Here is a 25,439-nt window from a genome sequence, read left to right as displayed (position 1 = left end):
TTTATCCACTGGATAAGGATTTATGCACTGGACAACGTTATCCACTCTTTGAACAACCGGGGTCAGGTGGGTACAGCATTCAAGTTGAGATAGAGAATGAAAAACTTACCATCATGTGCTTATGTACTCCACCAAATCTTGAATTTGGCTATTTCACGTTGCTGTTGTGTCGAGGACGGCGTATAAATTACCAAAATTTATAAGGCACATACAGGGCCATAGTGTGCTCATTAAATCCTATTGTTTTGTGACGTTCTGATTGCCGTTGTCGTAATACCTGCTTGAGCTGCCTAATGACGATGATTATGAGACAATTGCGTCAATGTAACTCTATAATACAGGCTGCATTCAATAGATGATTACCCCATTTTTTTTTTTAAAGATGGCTCCAATACAACAGAATAGAAAATCTTGGCAAGGACTGTTTCAGTAAACTCCGCAATCTCCAAGAGCTGTAAGTATAACATACCTCTATATTCACTCAGCTGGAAACGAGGAGATCATCTGGTCGGTATATGTTTCTTATTCTGATTCTGATTCTAAGAAAGCACATAGAAACACAGAAGCATTTCTGCTTGTTTGGTTAGCAATGTAGTCCCGTGGAACTAGTTGTTCAAGGGACGATTAGGCTAACTTAGGATTAGTGAAATTATTTATTCAAGTTTATAATAATAATAATAATAATAATAATAATAATAATAATAATAATGATAATAATAATAATAATAATAATAATAATAATAATATTTATATAACACCTTATACAAAAGTTCTAAAGCGCTTCACAATAACAGAAGAAACTACTGGTCATTAAAGACTTTTTCAAAAGATTTCTGTCCTTCTATTTAACCTCCATTTTCCTCTATTTTCACTTTAATAAAAACCTTCAAAGACATTTTCAACGAGCGAGATGAAAACCTCAGATAATGCAGTTAATCGTGGACTAGTATAAATCGGCTTACCACGAACAATTAAACCAATTAAATGTCAAATTTATTTTTACCATGTTGAAGTTGAGAAGCATTGTGTGCTCAGTGTGCTTTATTGCAACCAACTGTTTCAACCCTAATTAACTGGCTTTAGTTAATTTGTTTTATTATGATAAACAAAATAATATTTTGAACCATTTCGATATAGTTTCGAGGATGATTCCAACGTGTTGATCGATCAGTTCAAGTAAATTAAAGAGGTCACAATGCAAACAAACACGCTCAAACGACCAAGAATGGCTGATTACAATATAGCGTGACCTATTTCTCTTGCTTAGAGACGAACGAGAGAACGTGCACTAGAAGTCCATCTCTATCTTACCTGCTGCTTAACCCTTGTATAACTTGATTTTAAAGTGCTGTTAACAAAAGTTGTCCAAAAAAGTACTCGACCAGTCGTCAATGTTTTGTCCATAGATTTATGATCCTGGTAATATTTTTTTATTATTCTATTTTTTACCACTGTTACTATTCTGTCTACTTTCTACCAAAAAAATTTGGAGATTTTGAGAGCATACACGAGTTCTTTGGTTCATTTTATGCAAACTTTTTTCTTTTGTTTTTGATGAGGGCAAATTTCAAAAATGACTTTGCTCAGTGGGCTCCCATTCTCGAATTAATGTATCGCACGCAATGTCATTCGAGATTCTCCTTCCTTAGGTGGGATTTTCAACTTGCAAACACTCACTTCAGCTTTCATACCTAAAAGACTAAAATTGGAGGTCTAAACAATTTCGCAGGACCCATCATTTCACCTGTGGTTTATACTTTTGCAGCAATCTTGCAGGAACGAACCAGCTGGCCTGTGACTGCAATGTATACAACTCTATTGTCGCTGTCATAAAGACATTGGACTCAGCACGAGCTGCCGTCTGCCGCAAACCTTCACAAGTTCAAGGAGTTAGATTCTATCAAGGGGGACCTTACGAAAAGATATACCCTCAGAGATTCCTATGCAGTAAGAGGAAATAAATAACTCATTCTTCTAGACAAAACATGCACTTTTAGCATTTCTTGAATGTGGAACTTTAAGCTCGGTCTTTCAAAAGTTTCTGAAGTGAGAGAATTTGCGGTTTTTTCGCTAACCTCTCCAGTCAATATAGAAATATAAGAAGCCTCAAATGCTCGATTAGTCGGTTCCTCGGCTAGAGCCTTATGCTGGAAATACAATGAGTTCAAATTGCGATGAAGCTTTAGACATTTAAGCACTGGATTGTACTTTAGTTACACAGATGTCATTGGAAATGCTGATTATGTTATTATTATTTTTTTAATTTCCAGACCCTGTTAACGTATCGGCATTAGCCCCAGGTGATTATCAGCTGTTGGTCACGTGGGACAGACCTCACGAGCTTCACGTGTTCATCGACTTCGCAAAGAACTCAACGATAATCAGCACCTGGAACACGGTCAAGGTTAACCCACTGTTTACATTTCATCCCCTAGCCTTCCTCTAAGAGACTGAACAGCAAATTAAAAACCACCTTCCACAGCACGATAAACAGCACCACAGGAAACTACTGTTCAGGCGTTTTTATTTGAATAACCAGGCACTGAAACGTTAGTACCTATATTACAGGATCAGTAATTTGTCATACAACTTTAATCATCTTTGCTTTCGTTCTAGATTCAAAGCATGAAGTACACAGTTACTTGTTTAAGCGACGATGCTCCTACCTTATCTGGTACTGCAACAAAAAAGTACCTACTCTTTACTCAAACGAATGGCGTGCGGGCTGGAACCGACTACACGTGTCACGTGACCATGACAGTTACGGCGTACAATGGGACGTATCTCGGAGGGGGTCCCCTGGGGTCACTGTGGACCAGGACCACACCGAAGAGCGAAAAAGCTAAGATCACTACTGTAGAAGGAAAAGGTTGGTATAGAGTAAAAATACAGTCAAACGTGTGATTACTGGGCTTGAAAATGATGCTCTTGATAAACCTAAAGTCAACAAAAAGATTGTCCAATTGTTAATTCTCACAGTATAACGGTGATTCAATCGTCTGGTCATTTGCAAATTGATAGTCTGTTCCAGGCCTTTACCTAATGGAGGCGGAGCGAAGGATCAGTATCCTCATCAGTTTTTTCCCCCGTTCCCTACTTTGTGAACGCCTAGGACAGGCAAAGCAGGTTGAAAAAACAGAACTCAAGATTATAAAATTATATGATATTGTGACACAAGGTTTGAAATGTGACTTCTTCGTCTGTATCTATTTCTGTTAGTTATATCATGAGGATTAATGGCGACAGTTCTTGGATAACGCACGGCATAATACAGAGCAATAGAATTGAATAATATTAAGAACAAAGTTTACTTATAGAGTAATATTGAGCAACGGGATGTTCCGAAGAGAAGACAAGGCGACCTCATGACGACCCATCTGTACTTTTGTACAGAAGAACGTACTGTTAAATTCGCCATTTTTTAACATTGATTTTAGAAGAGTATTAATGCAGGTTTCATTGATGTTTTGCATCGATATTTCAGCCCCAGTAACAAACACAACAGCAAACAAGACAAACTATTTATTGGATGTTACCTACTACGATTTTAGGTAAGAAAAAATGTCGAGAGTACGTAACCACCTACCTACCTATCTGCCACCAAGAATACAACAGTCAAAACACAGTTACAAACGATGTTGCTAAGACATAAATTTATTAAACGATATCTTATAAATCATCATCGTTTCCCTCTTGGGCGCCCTTAATCGAGTTTGAAAATTTCTTTTATTTCATAAGATGGACGGAAGGGGCAGGTATAAAGGTATTCAAAAGTTTTGTTTTTTTTAGATTGCTCATGTGCAGTTTTAAAATAACAATTTAGTCGCACACACTTGAAACAAATAGTTCAGATTGCCCCATGGCTTATGATTTGTGTGATTTCCGTCATGTTTATATATCTCTCTCTTCCTAGTTTTTTATTTATTTTTCATTTGTTATTTTGTTTGTTTATTTATTTATTTGTTTATTTATTTATTTATTTATTTATTTATTTATTCTTAGCGCTGCTGACGGTGATTTTGTGGGAATCCCTAGTAATTATCGTGAATTGTATAACAGTCCAAGATACATCGCAAGCCCGTACACCAGCTGGCTAGCGGTCTCTTCCATTCCAACAGGAGACTCTTTCTCTGATTGGTTTAGATCGGAATCGCCAAGAAACCTGCATTACGAAGGAAAACTGGAATTAAAAAAGCAATTAGAGACAGACTCCAATGGCAATCCAGTGTTTCGGCATTTTAATGAGAAGTTTTTTCCAGTTGATGGTCGAGGATTTGGAGCTGAAGGACAGAGAGATTGCTACACCAATGCACTTAGGAATTATGGGTATAAATAAAACACGAATATAAACCACTTCACCTTTTTAAGTGTAGCTCTACTTAAACAAGATCTAAATTGATAAGGAGAACCATCCGAAATGTAGAGAACGATTATTTAGTAAGTACACTGCAGTTTTCTGAAACGTGAGCCTACAACAAAATTTCATAATCCCTGACGCGAATCGAACGCTAATGAACTTTCTCACACTGTGGTCGGATGCTCCAATCAGTGAGCTATATGGTGACTGGTGCCAGGCCACGTATTCGCCATTTTTCGTAATGATGAATTATTAAAAATAAAAAAAATAAAGAGCCTTCGGACCAATTGGATGCAGCTCAATCGCGAAAATGAATATATTTTTCTTCCTACAAGTTGTGATTGGTTTATTTACTACCCTTTTGAGAATTCTTTATTTGTGAAGGATTAGAAGTACCTTGAGTAATGGCCTAAGATTTCTAATTGGGGCTACATAACAATGCTAAATCAGTTTTCAATGCTTTAATTTTACACTTTATTCATACTGTTTTCTAAAATCAGATCTTCGTGTCCATTCCTGCTACGATGGAGGGTAAACCATCAATATACGTCAAGGCTATTTGAGTTTAAATATAGTATAAAAGAGTCATATGCGTACATTGTTATATACCTTCCTCAGATTCACCATAGCAATTCGCACGTCGTTTAACTTCTCTGGTCAGGAAGACATGGCTTTTTCGGGTGGAGAGGAATTATGGGTATTTGTCAATGGACAGTTGGCGGTACAGGTTTTTCACGATCCTTTGAACGGCACGATTCCGTGCGCGACAATCAACTTAACTCCCGCACTAAAAGGTAACGAAAACGCGGCAAAACAAACTATTAGAGGTTATTATTATTATTATTATTATTATTATTATTATTATTATTATTATTATTATTATTATTATTATTATTATTATTATTATTGCACAGAGCTGCGTTTGAACTACTAATCACTTGACCTTTTTATTTAATCAGAGTCGAGACATGGTAACATTTTATGTGTCGCTTCTCGTTATGCTTATGTCTTATGTCAAAAGTGCCACTGCATATTTTAATCATAACAATAGACTGAGCACTAACGATGATATGGGTTGATTATTATTTAAACTGGCCACTGAGGCGCTCGTCAATTAATGATCCAATTCTTCCTCAAGGTGACAGCGAGATCGTTCCTAAACATGGAGTTGTTGTTGGCGGCAAGTGTCAAGAGTCAGGATATCTGACATCACAAGCGTTTAACTTGACTTTGAGAGTAAGTTTTCTTTTCTCACCAGAACCAATATTAAAGGGAAACTGTCACGGCGATTTCGCTATATTTTCGTCAAAATGGCTCAAATATTTGACAAAGAACCTTTTTTCTAACAAGAAATTTTTGTTAGAGCACCGAGAAGGAAATATCAAGGGATTTATCCGGGGAAGAACAAACTATAAGCAGTTTTTGACAACTTCTCTACAATACACAGGAGGAACTTGAAAAAAATTGTAATTTTTTCAAGTTGCAATCCATTTCCATCCTAGCCATCCCCAGCCAAAAATAATTAATACTAGTTTCAGTGCATTATTAGGGTTATTGTTAACAAAAGTGAACCATTATTTTGAAGATTCCATCGATTCAAATATGTTTTTTGGCTATTCAAAGTAACAAAAAAATCGGTGACACTGTCCCTTTAAGCGTTACCAGTCTGCACTGAAGAAAACATTTTCATTTATAAAATAATTCTGCCTTCAAAGGTTAAATTTTCTCCTTAATTACCAGGGAAGGCGCAAAGTTCTTTCCACTTTCAACACAGTATAACTTACATGGAGAACAGTAAGACAGCCTTTATTGACCAATAAGAGCTCACATTGAAATGTTACTATGATAGATGCCACCAGTTATGACTTTGCACTTGAGACAAACTTTATTACTATAGAAAACGTATGGAGTCTGGTAAGACGACTATTTATGCCACTGCGAGGCAGGCAGAATTTACAATGTTCGGTTAAAAAATGCATGCTGGGAGGTATCAATCCAGCCAATTATTTTCCAGTCAAAGGAAGCTGAAGATTTTGATGCTTTATTAGATAATTTAAATAAAACTTTTTTCATCAATTTCAAGGGATTTTACTATTTGTAGAATTTGATATGCTTGCCTATTCTGTAGCGAGACAATCAGAGCAAGCCCTTTCTCATTACAGTTGACTTTATCTTGCCAGGTGGGTGAGCCGTACCGCTTGGATGTTTTTGTAGCTGAGAGGTTCAAGTGTGATTCAAACCTGCTTCTTCAGACCAGCGGGGTTCAGTTTGTGCGACAATGGGAAGAAACACTACCAGTTGATTACATATCAGATATCAGTGAAAATACTCATATTGGTGCATTAACAAGGGTATGATAACTAAGGTTGTTTTATTATTTAGTTAGTGAGGTCGATTATTAATGAATGGATAAGTTAACAGTAAACTTAAAGCTCCATTAAGTCTCTTGGGGCTTATTTCTTTTCAGGCCTCACGAAGGTTGGACTTATTAAAAGAAATCTGACTTTAGACGGGGGGTTTAATAGAGCTTTTAGATACACGCAAAGATTGCATCTGCGGACGCCAAATTGATTGGGGTGGCTTTAGGAGTAAAAGAAGTAATACTAATGTTGTTTTTGTCATTGTTTGCTACAGGAGTTTACGGTGTCAGATGCCTTCTCCACAGGACCCTACCAAGTCGAAATTTTGTCTGGCAACGAACAACGCAGATTCGAGGTTAAGGATGAAACCTACTCCCCACCCTCCCCTCCCACCACAGCAGCTCCTCCTTCTTTTGTGCTGGATGGAGAAACAGTTTACCTATGTCCGAACGCAACGGCAAATGTCACAGTCCGACCGATCCCAACATCTGCACCAGGTGCGTAATAATCACGTTTCTGGAGGTGCAAAGACCTAGCGATTAGCTCGTCATTCCTTTGTCCTTTTAGGCTTAGTGTTGTGTGACTGTAAACTGATCAATGCTCTATTTTAAGACTCTTTGTTGACACGTTTCAATGGCCATGGTTCTCTTTTTGTTAGGAATCGAGTCATTCACTATCAACACTCCGTCAGCCAAGTTGGTCCTCAAATCTGCGTTAGATTTCGAGCATACAACAAGCTACTTATTGACGATAAGAATTACAGATACGGGAAAACCAAAACGACCATCTGGAAATATCACGATCAAGGTGAGAGAATCTTAATTCCCTTATGTACTATTCTCTTCTTTCGTAACTCTTCCTTCGAGTATCAGGCTTTTCGTGGGGCGGAGGGGAAGAAATGAGGGAAAGGGATCTCCCTCCCTCTCCCCTCCTACGTCTCTTATGAAGACCTGATAGTCAGTTTAATCCTTTCGAAATCCTCCTTTCATACGCTTGTCTTTTTGTCTCTCTTTATCTTAGGTGTTTGTTTTAGACTACAACGACCACTGCCCAGTCCTGCCCAATGTAGACTACGACCTCAAACCAATACCTCCGCTCCAAAAAGCGGCATTCTTTGTTGCCGTAGCAACAGACGGAGACAGTGGAATAAATGGAAAAATTACGTATAAGAGGAGTCATATATTGAAAGCAATGTAAGTTAAATAGAGCACGGTGTAAAAGTTTTTTCTCCAACTGAATTTCTATATATGCTATTACTCGTTTGCGTAAATTGTAGGGCACGAATTCGTCGCGCCTTTATGAATTTGCATCGAATAATTTACTGAAGAATCTGATACTATCCTCCCCCAGGAAAAAAAATCTACTTTGCATAACGCAATTTCTTTCCTCCTTAGTCCTCTGATTGAAGCTACAAGATTCGCCACAAAGAATGGTACCGAGTTTATCTGGAGTAACAAGACTATAGAGTGGACATACCAATACTACATCTTCGCTGTGGATGGAGGTACACCGAAACGAGGTGACAGGATACCGTTGACCATATCATTCAATGCCACGTGTCAGGAGAGGGGAGGAATTTTTGTGAACGAGAGCAGCGGAGAAGTGTTCTTCAGGGCGCCAGGCATGACGGGATCGGAGTATCGTGAGTTGCCTTTCTTGTAACTTGTGAATAGGCCACCAAGTGGTCATCAAAAAGGTCAGAAATAAAGGGAGCGAATTCTGTTTTCTCCACTCCTACAATCCACCAGAGAACTTATCCACAAGGTATTTTTGATGAATTATTAACGTCGTGATGTCAGCGTAATTGATTCCATTTTACTTTGTGTCTTTTGTTCACACGTTTTGAGCTGTGAATTATTCGCGAAAATTCAAATGGACTTGTATTCGTTAAGAGGTTATCTACATACTGGTCTGCTACAAGATTCTCAAAAAACGGGTGATATTGTTGTTAAAATGTATCTGCGCAATTATAACCATGACGAGATGTGGAAATGCTTCTGGACGCGAACAAATTGTCTCAGATTTGCCATTTTCTACATGAACGAATTGCCGTTTTGCAAAAAAATTCATATTTATTTCAGCGTTTAAAGCAAAATTTAAAATTTATTATTTCAGCCAGAAATTCAACAACCAAACCCAAGTGTCGCCGCTGTAGAACTGGGTACTACTGTGTAGGGGACGGAACTGAGGAAAAGTGCGGCGTGACGTCACCAACGGAGTATTCATTTGGAGGAGCAACAAACTGCAGCGCATGCCTAGAGGGCTGGGTAAGGAATGACGTCTTTTCATGCCTCTGTCTCAACAAAATTGATGACAGCCAAATAAGAAGTAGCTTTCCTGCAGATTAATTTCTGAAAAGTAGTTTGTCATGCTCAAACTCTAACTGAAGAAAAAATGTCTCTTTGGCTTGTTTTGATTGTATACCTTCAATTCCCGGAAAGATAAGCTCTGTTTCACTTTCAGGCCTATGGTTGTAGTCACAATCTTTTTTTCTTTTTCCCTTTCAGTTATGTCACAATGGTACCACACTTCCTTGCCCACCAAACACGTACGTCAAATGTAACTCAACGGTAAGGATAACAAACATCTTCACTTTTTATGGTTCTTGTTTTTTCCTTTACACTTTAAATTATGGTTTAACCAATTTATTGACCATTATATCATGGCTCTTAATTCAGTGGTGCCCAGAGAAGTGCTTTCCCTGTGAGCCTGGCACTGTTTGTAAGGAAGGAAGACAATACGAGTGTCGTCCAGGAACACATAGTGATGGCACGGGTAGGTGCTTACCATTTTTAAGCGCTGCCTAGTGGTTAGGACGCCGGACTTGTAATCCGGAGGTCGCGGGCTTAAAGGGGAAGTATCACGCAAATTTGCTGTCATTTCAATCCCAAAAAAGTTTGTCTGTCAGCAGAAACAAAGAAATAATTGTCAAGTTTGTTATAAATTATCACCCCAGTGCAATAAAACTGTCGATTAGTGCCTCTGGCCAGAGACAGAGTAGGTCAGAATGGATTGAAACTTGAAAAATATTAGGCTAATGTTTTTCAAGTTCTCGCATTTCTGTTTCCAAAATGCGCTAGAACAGATCACGAGTTGTTCCTTTCAAGAATTGAGTTGATTTCTTTCCTCTCGTCATTCTAGAATTATTTGGCAGCTGATTGAAGGTCTTATTTCATCATTTTTAACACAAGATACCAAAAACCCCATGATACTTCCCCTTGAAGTCCTGCTCTGACCATTAGGATTTGTGGCATGGTAGCCCCGTTTTATAATTAATCCAAGGCCTTGCTTTGTAAACAACCAACTGGTTTGCCTCCCACAAATTAGATATTCATCTCACTGATTTATAGTGTCCCCAATTACCGATGCGATGCTAAAGACTCCGACACTTAAATTAAGTCATTTATTTTATTATATTTTTAAGTTCTCCTACGTTCTTATCTCCTATCTCATTTCATACACCCCTTTTCGTTCAACCTTACCTTACCCCCCTTCCCCAAATCTCTCTTGTCACCCGAAAAAACCAGGCATACCCCCCCCCCCCCCCCCCACAAAACAAATCATGTCGAACCATTCCAGTCAATAAACAATAACAGATTCTCCAAGTGACCATGTATCCAGTCTGGACCCTGATGGGTTATACAATAAACCTCTTCAAAGGCTCCTGCATTATGGAGAATTTTCTTGCGCGCTATCATGGCTCACTGAGCTGAAGGCCGAAGGTTAATGACTACCCTTCCTCACTCACCGTCGCTGTCTTCCATTTTAAACCTGCCACTTGACTGTATATATTGTTTAGGTTTTCCTTGCAAGATATGTCCACCGGGAAGTTACAACAATGTGACCCGGGCAGAGACCTGTTACTGCTGCAGGTCAGGTTACAGTAGTACTTACATGAAGACATCATGTCGCCCATGTCTCGCTAATGAATACGCTGACCAGGGAACGTTTCCTAACTGCACACTCTGCAGGACTTGCTTTACTCAAGCGTCATGTAAGTAACACAAAAAGTAGCGTTTTACCTATTTGCATGTTTTAAAAAATTAAAATTCCAAGAAATCACCAAAAGTAATTCGTCAAAGTTTTTTTTAGCTGGAGCATTTTTGAATGACTTGGAAATTAGCTTCGTTTTAAATGTGTGTCACCAGCAGTAATACCATACCAGACTACTCGTGGGTTCATTTAGGATGCACAAAACCAAACATTATGAGGAAAATATAATGGCATTTTATGTCAATTCATTTCTCAATAGACAATAGCCCGCAGGATCTGATCTAATAGGTAGCCTTTTGTTTCCACGATCCAATCGAGCGGCAGGGTGTGTTGGCTGTTAGTGTTCTTAATTCAAGTCTAACTATTTGGCACCCCCTTTCTATCGTTGACCAAGATCACACCGTGCATGTCTCTGAAGTCAAATTTTAGGTGGTGGCCAAATTTATTCCAAACAATATGTCTCTGTCTTTGTTATCATAGTCATACTCTCTTCGGCAAACAAGTGCGCCGCCTCGCATCTGTTCCATCCGGGAGTCTCAGCTCGTTAAAATGGCTTGACATAAAATAATATAGTGTGCACTTACGACAAACATCGCATCCGCCAGGATGACCTACGATGGAATTATTATCCCATACTAAGGAGCCTCAATGTCCATAATTGGTTCATGTTTTACCACACTGAGTGTATGGTGCCGTGTGTCTTCAAGGCAGGATCTACCCCTAGCTCTTGATAAATCCTGATTAAGCCTTTTACCTTTCATCAAGCATCAAGTAATGACAGTCAACGGCTGTGGTCAGGACTAACGGAAATTCTCACATGTTTGTTTTATGAAATATTTTCAAACAATTACCAATGCCAGTTTCATTGGTCACACTTGAAGATTTCATACGCAGACTCTAAATACCCGATATATTCAGAAAAGTTTAGAGGTCCAAAAAATGTTTACAACAGGATATTTACCAAAGTGTATATTATACTGTGAATGCAAATGCTATCAAAGCAATGCATATCTATAGTTTCGAAAAGAAAAATGTCAGAGCGAATACCTATTCACTCTGACGAGGAGCGGGGATACCAAGTTCGAAACGTCAGCACTCGAATCTCTTTACGGCGGCCAAATTATCCTACCAACTCATTAAAAAAAAGATATTCATATATTAACACTCTGGTATGTAAGTACTCTAAACACCACCCACTCTGCCTGCGGCACTGGGAGGCTGTTTGTGTTTTTTTAGTTCTCCTCTGATTCTCGTTGTTATTTTGTATGCTCTCTAACAACAGGTCCTTGCATGGGCGATCCCTGCTTTCCTTCAGTTAATTGTCACAATGTTGGAAACGGTTCATTTGAGTGTGAGTCCTGTCCCGATGGCTTTGAAGGAGATGGTAAAACGTGCACTGATATTAATGAGGTACTTTGCAAATATGTTGTTAGAAGTCATTCTAACCAATCAAAACAAACCAAACCTTGATGAACCAATCAGACTTCAGCTCAAGCAAATGGCGTGAAGCGCATGAGAACGCGCGCGAGCAACTCGCGAGTAGTGTTGGTTTGATTTCTATTTTGCTAAGAAAATGGCGGGAATTTTTTTGACCATCTGAAAGATATTTTATTCCAATACATTCAATAAACATTCCAAGTTAATGAGCGACTATTGATTTAATGTTCGTAACTCATTGTTAGCGTTTTTACAAACTTCTACTTTGTCTTAACACGAAGGTATCTCAGATATTTAACCGATTGTTATTTTTAGCCGCATGATTCATATGCGTGTTGACTCAGGGTTATATTCCTATGCTTCCCATACCAGCTGCGAAAACCACAAAATAATTTGAAGAAAAAACGTCGACCCGTTTACTCGGTAAAGTTCGCGCAGGCGTGGCGTCTCAACGGTCGCCTCTTCCTTGCCGATCATTTTGTCCACATAGATAGATTATGCAATACAGTAAACCAAGATTTTTTGTCCAATTTATCTGTGAAACGAGTGAAAAATAAAATATTCCATCGTTAAAACCGGTATTTTGACAGGCTAAAAAATTCGAAACGCATATTCCCTGTCTGATTGCTTCAATGGCAACTTTTTTGCCTCCTTGTCAACAGCCCATGGCCCATGGGCCACTGTCCTTGTTCTACTAAGATCTCATAGTATGCACACTACGCTAAAGTACATTTTGTCCCTTTTCAGTGCGCCCAGGCGAACCCATGTTACGAGCCCAGTGAATGTGAGAACCTTTCTCCTGGTTACCGTTGTGGAGGCTGTCCAACAGGTTACCGTGGCAACGCACCTTCGGGTGTGGGCTTAGAGCATGCGCAGAAATACAAACAAAAATGCAACGAAATAGATGAATGTGCTGAAGGTGTCGACACATGCGATCCAAATTCAAACTGCATCAACACGCCGGTAAGTGCAGAATGCCCCCCCCCCCCCTCCCCCCCTCCTATCTCCACTTGGACGAGGCCGAAATGTTATTTCTTTCTGATTGAGAAATAAAAATGGAAATGTCTGTTTTTATTTTAGGGCGTCAACTAAAATATACTTAAGTCTATGCCTGGAATTTCGATTTTGATTTTTGAATAAAGTGAACTTGGGAAAATCCCAAATTTTAATGAAGTATTATTTTTCATTACTGTTTTGTTTCGATAGGGAAGTTTCAAGTGCAGTCCTTGTAAGCCAGGATTTATTGGTGATGGCTATCTAGGATGTTATCCTGGGGACCTGTGCACTAATGCACAGCACACCTGCCAAGTGAATGCACAGTGTTTGTCAACAGGAGCAGGCAGATACAAATGCAAGGTAGGGAAATGAGCTTAGAAAAAATTAAGTACTGTATAACAAGACTGCACGGTAAATCATGGTTCACGACTACAAACCAAATCGTGAATCAAGAGAAGAAACATCCATTTCAGATTATTAATAAAGGGCTATCAATAATCACGAAAATACCCTTTATCACCTGCGTCAATCGGCTTTCAAACTTTTATGAGTAAGACCTCTTCCTAACATTGAACTTATGAATATATTCAAAACTTAACATATTTAGTCTGTGGGTGAATCCTTAAAGTGAGGCAATTCAATGGAAGATACTGAGTAGTACTTTCCTTTGGTTAATTATGCGATATACTATGGTTCTACAGCTATGAGAGTGCGAGCAAATTAGGAAAGAGTCACCATTTAAAGCAGTCACTTTTAATTACAACTTCTAAACTGGAGTAACTGAGTATTGTAATCTATTCACATTGTTTCCTGTCACAGTGCAGAGACGGTTACGCCGGTGATGGAGAAGAGTGTGAACTGGATCCGGATTTGGATGACATTCCGGTCAAGGGACTCAGCTGTACCTTACCAAACTGTAGAAAGGTTCTTAATACTCATACTCACATGTGCTTCTAATTTTATCGAAAATTGGCATGCATTCGTCTCTTAGTAGTAAAGAGGAGCGGTATAGCCCGTAACCAATCAGATTGCAGGGATGATACCACGTGACCGAAATGGTCCAATCGCCTGTCGCAAAACCACTGTAAATGGCACGAACTAACAACTAGCGGCTCATAGTAAAACAGTGAAGTCGTGCGCTTCTCTTTGTCTCTGTCTGATTTTTGTTGTGTGAATGTGACCATCCATGATATTTTCGTTTCAGGACAACTGTCCGAGTGTCCCTAACACGGGTCAAGAAGATAATGATGGTGATACAGACGGAGATGCTTGTGACGACGATGATGATAATGATTTGATTCCTGATAAAAAGGTTGATAACAATTAACACATCATCTTAGGCAAAGTCCACCGTGATACAGTATTCCTACCACTTTACTCCATATCCTCTCATCGCCTCATCCCCAAACGTCCTGCAATTTTATTTATGACAGCCTAGTTTCTACCCTTCCCCGACTCGGTTACCTCGTTGCAGTACTGATGTCATCAGATACCGCTCACCCTTTCCCATCCCGGTAGGCCTCGTGCGTTAAGCAAGCCTCGGTACCAGGCTCCAAGGGGACAAACTAGGGAAGAAAGAAGATGGTTTATGACTTTCATCGTTTTTAAACCGATAGAATTTGTTACTTTAGTTGCTAATAGGCTTGCGTTTGATTTTAAAAATCTATATAAGGTACAGCGGTTAACAGTGTTACCCGTGGAATTTTCGCTGGAGCTGGATTGGGGTGTTTGGAACCTTATCTTGGCACCGTACTGTTTTAAAATGAACACTCCACTCGTAAGTCTTAGAGGTCTTGCTTCATGTTGACGGCAATCCTATTTGAGCTATTCTTTGCAGAAAAGCAATGCTGCTATTTCCTACATTCTGCTGAACTAGTCCGTTCAAACCTAAACTTTGTTCAGGCTTCCTCTTTGCAACTCCTCCGGTTGCGTACGTGACAGGGATGGTTTTCCATGTATAAAACTGTTTCTTCCGTAGTTGAAATATGTTATATTTCATATATTTACTCTCAAATATTCTTCCTCCGAGGTTTCAAAAACCTAATTGGCTTGATCGCCCAAGACTTAGACCCATACACCACTGTTGCAGAGGTCACGGATGTCAATCCCGTTCCGCACTGGATTTTTTTTCAGGCCTTCTTTTCGCAAGCGCTCACGTTGCATAGCTGCCTTGGTCTTCCATGTATTAAGATACTTCATCTACAGTTTAATTATATGTATTTCATTAAGTATTCACTTTCATATATTCAGCGTACGCGGGTATGTTACTGACTTGCAAAATCATCCGCTCCCAGTTGGCTTGATAGCTCAATTAGTAGAGCACTAGCACCGGTTTCGCAGTGGTCATGGGATCGAATCCCGTTCAATTCAAACCTAATTTGTTTTTTGCAACTGCTGAAGTCGCTTCCATTATTGGTCTTCCATAGTCGTGTTGGGTCACTAGGTTGTTATCCCTTGCTAATTAAGTGTTATTTCAGGACAATTGCATATTTGTGAAGAATCTGGACCAAAAGGACACAGACAATGATGGTGTGGGTGATGCTTGTGATAACTGTGTGTCCGCACATAATCCATATCAGACAGACACTGATGGAGACGGGGTGGGAGATGCATGTGATAACGATAAAGATGGTGACGGTAATTAACGAAATCACATTTGATAAGTTGTTGCTGAATATACCCATTCATAAACTATAGTTCTTGAAAATGATACTAAAAAATAGCACTACACACCAAAGATTAGGCCAGATTTACTGAAAGCAACATTTATTAACAATCTTCAAACAAAACGAAACCCCCAACTCTCCATTCTACATAACTTCGCCACAACTCTTGTCATTACTGTAATTCGATTTATCAACTTACTTGCCTGGCGAGGCGTCTTGATATGCAAGTGATAAGTAAAGTTGTGTTCAAAGCTGACTACGTGGTTTTAAATTTTCTTTGCTCTTTATCAGTATAAAAATAGCCGCGAATCGATGTCATACCGAGGAAATTGAAATTTCCCACACGTAGTAGGCACTAAATAAGTGGCCATTGATTACAGAAGGCATATTGGTTAATGTAGTGAGCATTGAGCAACTCTGATTAAACGGTTCATTCGTTGTTGTCCTTGCCACAGGAATAAATAATGGGCTTGACAAATGTCCCAAGTTGAACGCCACAGGAGACCAAGTTGATGATGACGGGGATAGCATTGGAAACCTGTGCGACAATTGTCCTCAGAATTATAACGCTTTACAGGTGAGACTGCCGTCAGTCGAGCTTTATTTTCAGTGGTTCAAAGTTTTTGTTTTTTGTTGTTGTTGTTGTTGTTGTTGTTGTTGTTTTTTATCCAGTTGTATGCTGATGAATATCATAAAGTCAAAGCCAAATAAGTGTCATCTACCGTTCAATCACAGCAAACACGAATGACACACCGGACCAATCAGAGATCGACAAAATAAGTAAACGTGCAACCATTGCCAAGCGTGTAAAAACTCACAAATCCGTGCAACCGATGTAGATACCAACTGAAGGTCGGAACACTTGCAGTAGGTGTCAACCCCACAAAAAAATAACACCAAGTTATCACGCAGCCGTTTTCAGATCTGAAGCATAGCCATAATTAATTTTCTTTTTCAGTGGGACGTTAATAAGAATGGTTATGGTGACCAATGTGACGGTCCAGGCAAAGATAAGTAAGTAACAAATGATTTCATACGAATTTAAATCATTGTTATTTGGTATCAAGTGATTAGAACTCCAGCTCAGTAGTTTGTACCAGACAACGCAATAATGAGCAAACACGCGCACCATTGAAATTATACACTGACTTCTCGTCACGGCCTATTAGATGCTAGGAAATTAACCTTTCTAAGTCTGCTAAGGCCCGGACTAAACGAATTACAAATTAAAGAAAAAGTTAAATGGGGAGAGTCCAGTGCCATATGATCAAACAATTTGAAAGTGTGGGATAGTCAATTGGAGTGTACAAGAGGAAACGGTCAAACAAAAACGTGAGTTGAATGCTCCCTCTGAAACAACTTGCTTTCTTTTTCCCGAGCTGTAGTTTATCATTGTTGAAGAAATCTCACAAGCACACCACATTTGCACATCTGTGCAGGTAAAAGGCTTCCGCGTCCCCGGTTGTTTAAGGAGATTTGGTTGAATAACTAAGTATCTCAAGCAATGTCCTACATGCAGTGAAAAGGCAAAGAGTTTCAATGAGTGACACTAAATGCGTACAACCCTTGGGGCCTGTTCTGTTTCTTTTAGGGATGGAGATGGAGTTCTCGATGAATTCGACAACTGTCCTGATTTGCCAAACGGTGAACAAGCAGATGCTGATGGAGACAATAAAGGTTATACTGATGAGGCAACATTAGCTAACAAAGGATATTTAACTTAACTCAAAATTGGATTGAACATATGAATCACTTTTGACTGTCAGAAAAATGAGAAAAATACTACAAAGTCTTAAAAGAGTACGATAGTCAAAATTGAATTGGATTGAAACTGGCCGCGTACCTAATACTCACATATTTTCAATTGTATTCGTTTTAAGGGGACGCCTGTGATGACGACCAGGATGGTGATGGGATATCCAACATCCGGGATAACTGCCCTATGATCAGCAATCCTCTTCAGGAGCATGACAAACTTTCATATGACGTCAAAGGTTAGAAAGGCTGCGAATACTCCGAGATTCTACTTGACACCCTTTTCCTTTCTTTTTCTTCCTGTTATTCATGTTGCTAAATCTCCAGCTGAAAACTTAGCTATGTCAGGCACCTCATTCTGAGGAAGGCAATACAATCAAAACGATAGCGGAAAGAAAAACTACAGGAAAGGGTTATGAATACTTCACTAGTAAGTTGCAGTATATGCCCATTGCAATATTGTACGCAACTTAAGCAGTTAAGAAAACACAGCCCGAAAAAAAGTTTTTTTCATACTCCGTTTTGACGGTAAGGAAAATCACATGTCACTGACGCCAATTTCGCTACTCGATCATTTGCCTTTTTCCTTCAGACAGAAAACACGTTTACAATTAAAGCTCCGCGTTCACTGTACAACCAAACTAACGGTTATGTTACTTTTCAGCAAATCCTGTGGGTGACGCATGCGTGGATGACTTTGATGGTGACAGTGTCCCGGATGATGATGACGTGTGCCCTCACGTGAGGCACATTAGTAAAACAAGCTTCCTTGATTACTTTACTGTGGACTTGTTTCCAGGCCATGGCGACCCAAACCCTGAATGGAGAGTGGCAAAAATGGTTAAGTAAAAACTAGAAAATCGCCAAAAGGCTGCTATTACTTTACAAATTCTTTTACTGTCACTTCCTGACAGGACAAGAAAATGTCATTGAGTCAACACAAAACATGTTGTTGTTGTTGTTTTTGTTTATCAACTAATCGGAAGCAAATCGAAACCGAATACACGCTTATTTCAAAGTTTGCCGTTTGGTGTCAGGATATTGATTTGTCTAGCAGCCTCGTTGTGTTTATTAGTTGCATTTGTATAGTTTTATAGTGGTCACAGATTAATTTCAAAAAGTTTAGATTTGGACTAGACAAGAATTTGAAGTACTGATTTATATTGCTTATTTTATTTTTAATCTGTTCCTGCAGGGTGTTGATGTTGAACATGTGTCCAACACAGACCATCCAGGAATGCTTATTGGTAAGATTATGAATTTCATCAATACTTCTGATTTTAAATTTCGCGAGGTCGTTTGCAAAAAGTTAGTGATTTACGACATTGGGCATTAGCGATTTATCAAACGTAAACAGCGCCTTATCTTATGCAGCACAGAAGCGTGAAAGGAAATGTTAATAATTGTGTCTTTGATGCGCCGTAGGTTCCACTCGTTATGGACCAGTTGATTATAGTGGAACAATTTATGTGAAAGACAGTGAGGGCTCCGACTATTTGGGCGTGGTGTTTGGATATCAATCAAACCAAAAATTCTACGTTGTGATGTGGAGGAGAGAGAACATTAACTTTGGCAGCAGGGATATCAACACTGGAATTAGAGGATTGCAGCTGAAGGTGAGAATAGACTTTCTTCAAATAGATTATGACTGTTGATCTCCAATTAAAAACTAAGATCGACGAGTATGATTATTGTACAACAGTGATCTTCAATGCATTAGCTGAGAAATTAAGGCAAGAGTTAATCAGTCTAAACAAGGTCAGTGATGGTGCTGAAGGCTGTCGCTCCCTGTAGTTAGTTGGTGGTACATTGACACATCGACATCTTCATCTACGATATTAATCCCAGAGCGACTTCACTTTTTAATTTTAAAGCAGCCACATTCTCCAGCCGGATGGCGATCACTCAGCTCCTCCCTGATGCTCACCAGTCGAGATTGAGGATATGATCTAGGCGTGCGGTTGGAGTGGCAAGTCAAAACGCAAAGCGCGCTCGCTAAGTTCGAAAAGTTTGCTAGTAGTCAATCTCGTACTCACAATCCGATCTTGTTCATAGATGGTGCCACTGTGTATCCTATAAGAACTGCCAAACTCAATAAACAGTGAGAATATATTTGTTTATTTCTAGGTTGTCGATTCATCCTCTGGACCCGGTGCCACTTTAGCAAAAGCTTTATGGCACTCTGGCGATACAAACAACCAGGTAAGTGATCAGCAACTTATCTACCTCGACATTGAGAGACCATGCTGAGCAAGACGATGATGATCGAGGATTTTTACTTGTTGCACAAATCAATTCTGTTTGCTCTCAGGTTACCCTACTGTGGGATGATCCAAGCATGAAAGGCTGGCAACACCAGACACCATACGGCTTCCATATCACTCACAGACCGTCCGTTGGACTTATTAGGTAAGATATGAAGTTGTAGACATTACAACGTTTTGACAGCCACTCGGAGTTTACGTCTCCTTCATCTGACTGGAAGTATTTTTACTCGCCCCAGGCAGTATTCATTCACAAGTAATAATATCTTTGTTTGCAATTTATTTAGGGTGCAAATAAAGCAGGGAGAGAAAATTTTGACGGATTCTGGAAATATCTACAACACGGTCCTGACCGGGGGGAGACTGGGCATGTTTGTTTTTGGTCAGCACGACGTCATCTGGTCCAGACTTGAAGTCCGCTGTGTTGATAGGTAAAATTACACTTAAGTCTGATCATGTGAAGTTCCTTAATTCTACCTTATTCTGGTACAGGGTTAAGACCAGAAACCAGAATTAATTCAAACATGCCATACTTAGCCAGAGTGCTTTTACGATACATTGTGAGACGTTCCACCCCCCCCCCCCCCACCCATCCTTCTTATCAGCTAAAAACACCAGAATTGTACGGAAAGGGAGATTTTTTTCATTCTACTAACACTTAAATTTAAACAATTTCTGGACAAGCGACCGTGCAACCAAATCGGCTGCATAGGGACGATGTTTTTACCTAGCGAACTTCACGCTATAGGCTATAACTACACATAAACTGGGCGAAAAGAGTGTTTGCTATAAAGTTTCATAACATGCATAAGATGTTTGTTCCCTTTTTGTAACTGTTTTATTTTCCTTTGTTTATTTCTTTTTTAGAGTAAATCAAGCGCTAATGTTTGACGGTGTAGATGATCACGTGACATTACCATCCATTCATCACCTTGGTTTGACAGACAGGTGAATAAACCATGCTTTGCTTCAGTTATGGATCTCATTTTCGTCCTTATTTATCGTATAATTATCGTTTTTAAACCCATTTGGATTTTCAGTTAACCATCACTCTTATTTCTAGCTTTACGATTAGTGTGTGGGTGCAAATGGCAGCGGACTATCCCATGACTGTCATGCCCATTGTATGCAGTGAGGAAGGAACTCTGTGTTTGTACCGGAATGACAGGTTGGTGTAGGAGTAATTGTTTTATAAATGTCTTTAGTTGTTCAGGTGATGGCACAATCTCCTGTTTACTCAACGTGACCCAATGACAATGCAAATGTCTGAGTCATTCTTTATATAGTGACCAAACAGGCAATAATCAAAATAGAACTCGCTGGAATAATTGCATTTGAATGAATAACTTTAACACAGAGAGCTCAGAAAGAGCCTGTAGCCAACGTTATGTCCATTCATTCATGCATATATACACCAGTTTTTGAGCCGTTTTGTTTTCAAAATTCAGTAAAACAGCTGTTTACAAAAGTTGTCAGAAAGCTGATTGAGACGTCTTGTTTGAATACATCATCACAGATTTTCAAATTCATACCAGGTTTTCGTACAAATCAATGTTGTACGAAGTTCAGTGTTACCTTCCAGCATCTCCACCATTTTACAACTGTTTGTAGCAAGAAACTGTTTTCGAAAAATAAGACACTTCTGGGTAAAAACAGAACAAGCTTTGGGTGATTGCCTTTTTTTATTTTTCTCGAATTCTTTATTTATTTGTTTTCAGACGTATCCATGGAAACCTGGGGACCTCCACAGTGGAAGGGAGTGAAGTTATAGAGCCGGAGGAGTGGCATCATCTTGTTTTCAGATTTGATGCACAAAGTAAGCTTTAATTATTTTAAATACCACAGCTCATAATATCAGATAATGATGCCTAGGAATAAATATGTTTCGGAGACACCACGGTGGGTGCGTGAGCATCTTAATTCCGTGCTCTTGGTACTGTTATATACACCACCTTTAATCTGTAGCGCTTCTCATTAGAAACAATAATACTAATAACAATCTTTTAATAGGATGCTCCATCACAAGAGTAATTTTTAGTACTTGAGAGCCAGTCATTAGCACTTTCAGATCTGAGTAGTGTTACGCCATCAAAATGGAATTTAGGTATTATTTCTTACAAGTTGGTTTAGTACAGTGAAGTGATACTTCTCCAATTTATCTCTCTCTCTTGTTTCAACAGGACATGAAATTGAAGTCTTTGTCAATGGATCAACAGTTGGAAAACAGATCGACGCCACTCCTTATGCTTGGGTAAAAAAATTCTCATAATTTTTTCATCGACTATAGCTGTAACCAAGTGCATGTACTTATTGTAACTGCTTTTTTAATTTTATTTGTAGTCTCCTGCGGTGAAGCTTTTACTCGGCAGGGATAAAAAGCACTTTCTTAACGGGACGATCGATGATGTAAGTGCTGAACTTCTAAAGAAAGTAATCGAACCAGTTAGAACTCAAGTTACGATAGAGTCGATTTTATTCAGAATTACGGTAGGTGAAAAAATAGAAACGTTTACTCCGGATTCAGATCCTTCTTTCAGAAACCAAAACTGGACAATTAGAACTCAAAGTAAGATAATCCATAAGTGGTGCCAAGCACAGGAAAGCGCCTGGAAGCAAGTTACGATCACTGTTGATATTATTCAGAGTGACGGTAGGTGAATAATAAAAAAACGTTTACTCCGCATTCAGATCCTTCTTTTTAGAAACCAAAACTGGACCACTTTGAATTACCAATCACTTATCAGCTTGAACCGAAATCAACCATTTGTGCTAGGTACCGATCTGGTTATTCGCCACTTTTTGGTAGTCCGCTACTGAAATCAGCCGGGGTTTGTCTATCCTTTTCGGGCATACAATGCAGCAAGCATCAGACATTATGATTTTCTCGCTTCCAGGTTTTGCAAAATAGTAAGAATATCTTAAAACTAGAAACTTCGTGTTTCTGCGAACATTAAAAAACGTTGCTAACTTAATTTGCTTGCCAACCTTGCCACTGGCACGCAGGAACATTTTACAACTTCTTGTTCATTTATCGTTAGCTGACTTTATGGGGCGTAAGAGTTCCAGACGATGAGATTGTAGATTACATGAAGTTAGCAGGGCTGACATGGCCCATCCATAAGGGCCTGGTACGAGCACAATTCAATATGGAGGATACTTTGGGATCGGTTATATTAGATCAGACAGGAAATAATTTCCATGGCAACCTCATTGGAAGACCTGCCTTTGTTCCGGTAAGAAACCATAACCTATTCATACAAGAATTGTCTCGAGACTTCCCAGGGCTGATGTGAAGGGAATTTGAAAATGAAAAACAAGTTAGCCTGCGAGACTAGACGACTTTACCGGCTTTAATTTTTGTTTCACGTTTCACCCACCGGGTGAAATAAAAGTGGAAAAGGCGGCTGCTCTCGCAGGCTTGCCACAAGTAGTTTGTACCGATTTTATCGAGGATTTTATAAAGAAACCAGCGACTAACTTGAAGAGTCGGTGCGGCTCTTTCAAGTTGGAATCCATTTCTTGATGTTTCCATCTTGACCAACCACAACCAAAAGGCAGTTATTGAATATCTAGTTTCTGAACATTAGAATAGTTGTGTTTACACGAAAGCATTCAGTGTTGGAGATGTTTTTTTCTTAACTACTGGAATAGACCCTTATCACTCGGCAGCCATGTTGAGTCTCAGGGGAATAAAAAGCTTTGTTTTCACACGACAAACCTCGGCCAGACATTAATTCAGTGCCGTGCAAAAACAAAGCTTTTTATTCTCCTAAGACACATTGCCGCAGTGTAATAAAGGTCTATTGATACTAAAAGGTTTTAACATAGCTCCTTTAAGAAGTATTTGTATAAACAATAAAGAAATATCGCCCTTCGTTAAAGGACTAACCAAATTAAAGCTCAGTCAAAATGCTGTTTCTTGATCGACTCGCTTTCTTATATGAGGCGCAGATCGTTTCAATGTAGTGAGCCGTTAATTTTTTCATTTCATTATATTTTATCCATCTTTTCTTTCCATTTTATTTATTTATTTATTTCTTAGGGTCTTGGTAAATGTACTGATCGCCGCCACGCAGGAAACCTTATTTTGTAAATTTGGAAAATTGCTTGGGAGAATTATTCGTCTAACAGCAACAAAGTATAGGGACGCGGAGGGTGGGGGAAGGGGGGGTGGGGGGGGGGGGGATCAAATTTGTTACAACTATAAAAAAATGCGTTTTCCATTATAGCTGGTTTGATTGTTTCTTTTTTTTTTTGTCTTTTTCAGAGTACTGTGGATAAGAACCGTTTCGTGATCTCCTATCCAAAAAATCGTCGTCGGAGAAGTGTAAAGAATCCTTTGTTCAGCTCCTGGGCTAACAGACATTCAGAGCTTTAAACACTCCTGCCGGCAGTTAGATGTTTTATATGAAAGTTGATATTTATTTTTATAAAAAACTGGATCATTGTATTATGCAATTCCAGGGATTTCATTGGCTTAGTGGCCATGGTATATGAGCCATTATACTATGCCCGAGAAATAATTCTTGCCAAGCGAAATCAGCAATATTTAGCAAGATTTCGTCATTGTTTTTTTAATAAAACAAACATCCCACTCACGCTTGTACGTATGCTTGTACGGAAAAAAAGATGGTGGCTCGATCCCCAATAGCCATTTTTTTTTTTTTTTTACTTTTTTAGAAATTCGTCCCTGTACTAACAACATTATGTTTGCTAGGTTTGAAGCTCCTAGAACTTTCCTGGGCGTTTTTATGAGCGTCTTAAGGGTTTTTTCTACGCTAAAACTGTGGATAAATGTACAAGTCCCCATTCTTTTTCGATATAGACTCCGAGCATACGCAGTTTCTTTGTTCTACTAGTCACGCACGCGCTTTTCTTGTTCGCATAATTTCACCGTCGCTTTTCGCGTGATCTGAGAAAAAAAGTAGGACTACTCGCGGTCTATTTTCGATAAGGTGGATTGATCATTGTATCATCTGGGGGTGGTGTAAATGGTTTTACTGTTTCAATCAAAAAATGCAATGTATCCTTCTCCTAGTTTTCTTCCTTTCATTTGTCGCGGTTTTTCGTTTTTCCAAAACGTCTGACTTAATCATTTTTAATGACATTTTCTAATGTCCAGTTGGTATGACCATATCGATGAACATGATAATGAAATTCTGGCCATTGTAGATGAAATTATGAAGACCTACAAAGTAAAGGAAAAGAGACGCACAGGGAGGGAAGGCAACCGATGAGATGAAATGAAATTTAATCGATAACTTTGACTGTTTGTGTTTGCTTCTGCCATTTGAGCCATTAATTTATTTTTGTCTAAAGAAAGTGTCGAAAGGTGGTGGTTGGTCGCATTAAATAAAAACTGAATTGACCGAACTTTCATCGTATTCGGCCATGAAATGAAGGGTTGGTGTACACTTAACATGTTCGGTTCTCTTTCTATCAACACTCATACGTTTTGTTAGTCCCAACTGGCCTAGCCAAGGGCCTGTTTCTCGAAAGTCCCGGTAACTTACCTGGCCCGATAAGTATATTTGTAAATGTTTTTTCGCCGATTACACGGTGATTACAGACATGTTACTTGGCCAATGTTTTCACAGAATTATAAGATTTA

The 25,439-nt window shown here is 39.1% G+C and overlaps 1 protein-coding gene across 1 annotated transcript in view; it reads left to right on the top strand.

Annotated features, from left to right (window-relative positions):
• The window catches only part of LOC146456543 (uncharacterized), a 47,681-nt gene extending 22,592 nt beyond the window's left edge, over nt 1-25,089 (top strand). Inside the window, exons 38-77 of the mRNA XM_085092955.1 lie at nt 383-454; nt 1,766-1,947; nt 2,271-2,404; nt 2,617-2,869; nt 3,485-3,551; nt 4,003-4,326; nt 4,976-5,151; nt 5,496-5,593; nt 6,538-6,708; nt 6,992-7,214; nt 7,376-7,524; nt 7,738-7,910; nt 8,112-8,359; nt 8,833-8,984; nt 9,225-9,287; nt 9,396-9,492; nt 10,517-10,711; nt 11,993-12,120; nt 12,895-13,110; nt 13,354-13,503; nt 13,963-14,067; nt 14,348-14,455; nt 15,621-15,780; nt 16,265-16,386; nt 16,768-16,823; nt 17,401-17,486; nt 17,690-17,803; nt 18,229-18,404; nt 18,760-18,811; nt 18,990-19,180; nt 19,692-19,766; nt 19,876-19,973; nt 20,116-20,259; nt 20,696-20,776; nt 20,892-20,996; nt 21,547-21,644; nt 22,009-22,079; nt 22,169-22,234; nt 22,867-23,061; nt 24,096-25,089. Coding sequence (XP_084949081.1) covers nt 383-454; nt 1,766-1,947; nt 2,271-2,404; nt 2,617-2,869; nt 3,485-3,551; nt 4,003-4,326; nt 4,976-5,151; nt 5,496-5,593; nt 6,538-6,708; nt 6,992-7,214; nt 7,376-7,524; nt 7,738-7,910; nt 8,112-8,359; nt 8,833-8,984; nt 9,225-9,287; nt 9,396-9,492; nt 10,517-10,711; nt 11,993-12,120; nt 12,895-13,110; nt 13,354-13,503; nt 13,963-14,067; nt 14,348-14,455; nt 15,621-15,780; nt 16,265-16,386; nt 16,768-16,823; nt 17,401-17,486; nt 17,690-17,803; nt 18,229-18,404; nt 18,760-18,811; nt 18,990-19,180; nt 19,692-19,766; nt 19,876-19,973; nt 20,116-20,259; nt 20,696-20,776; nt 20,892-20,996; nt 21,547-21,644; nt 22,009-22,079; nt 22,169-22,234; nt 22,867-23,061; nt 24,096-24,206 — 5,485 coding nt within the window. The 3' untranslated portion in view covers nt 24,207-25,089. The remainder of the gene's footprint in view (nt 1-382; nt 455-1,765; nt 1,948-2,270; nt 2,405-2,616; nt 2,870-3,484; nt 3,552-4,002; nt 4,327-4,975; nt 5,152-5,495; nt 5,594-6,537; nt 6,709-6,991; nt 7,215-7,375; nt 7,525-7,737; nt 7,911-8,111; nt 8,360-8,832; nt 8,985-9,224; nt 9,288-9,395; nt 9,493-10,516; nt 10,712-11,992; nt 12,121-12,894; nt 13,111-13,353; nt 13,504-13,962; nt 14,068-14,347; nt 14,456-15,620; nt 15,781-16,264; nt 16,387-16,767; nt 16,824-17,400; nt 17,487-17,689; nt 17,804-18,228; nt 18,405-18,759; nt 18,812-18,989; nt 19,181-19,691; nt 19,767-19,875; nt 19,974-20,115; nt 20,260-20,695; nt 20,777-20,891; nt 20,997-21,546; nt 21,645-22,008; nt 22,080-22,168; nt 22,235-22,866; nt 23,062-24,095) is intronic.
• The last annotated feature ends 350 nt before the right edge of the window (nt 25,090-25,439 follow it).

This window comes from Pavona decussata, unplaced genomic scaffold (genome assembly GCF_977016875.1).
Source record: "Pavona decussata unplaced genomic scaffold, jaPavDecu1.1 SCAFFOLD_254, whole genome shotgun sequence".
Classification (NCBI taxonomy): domain Eukaryota; kingdom Metazoa; phylum Cnidaria; class Anthozoa; order Scleractinia; family Agariciidae; genus Pavona; species Pavona decussata.
This window is presented reverse-complemented; position numbering and strand designations above follow the sequence as displayed.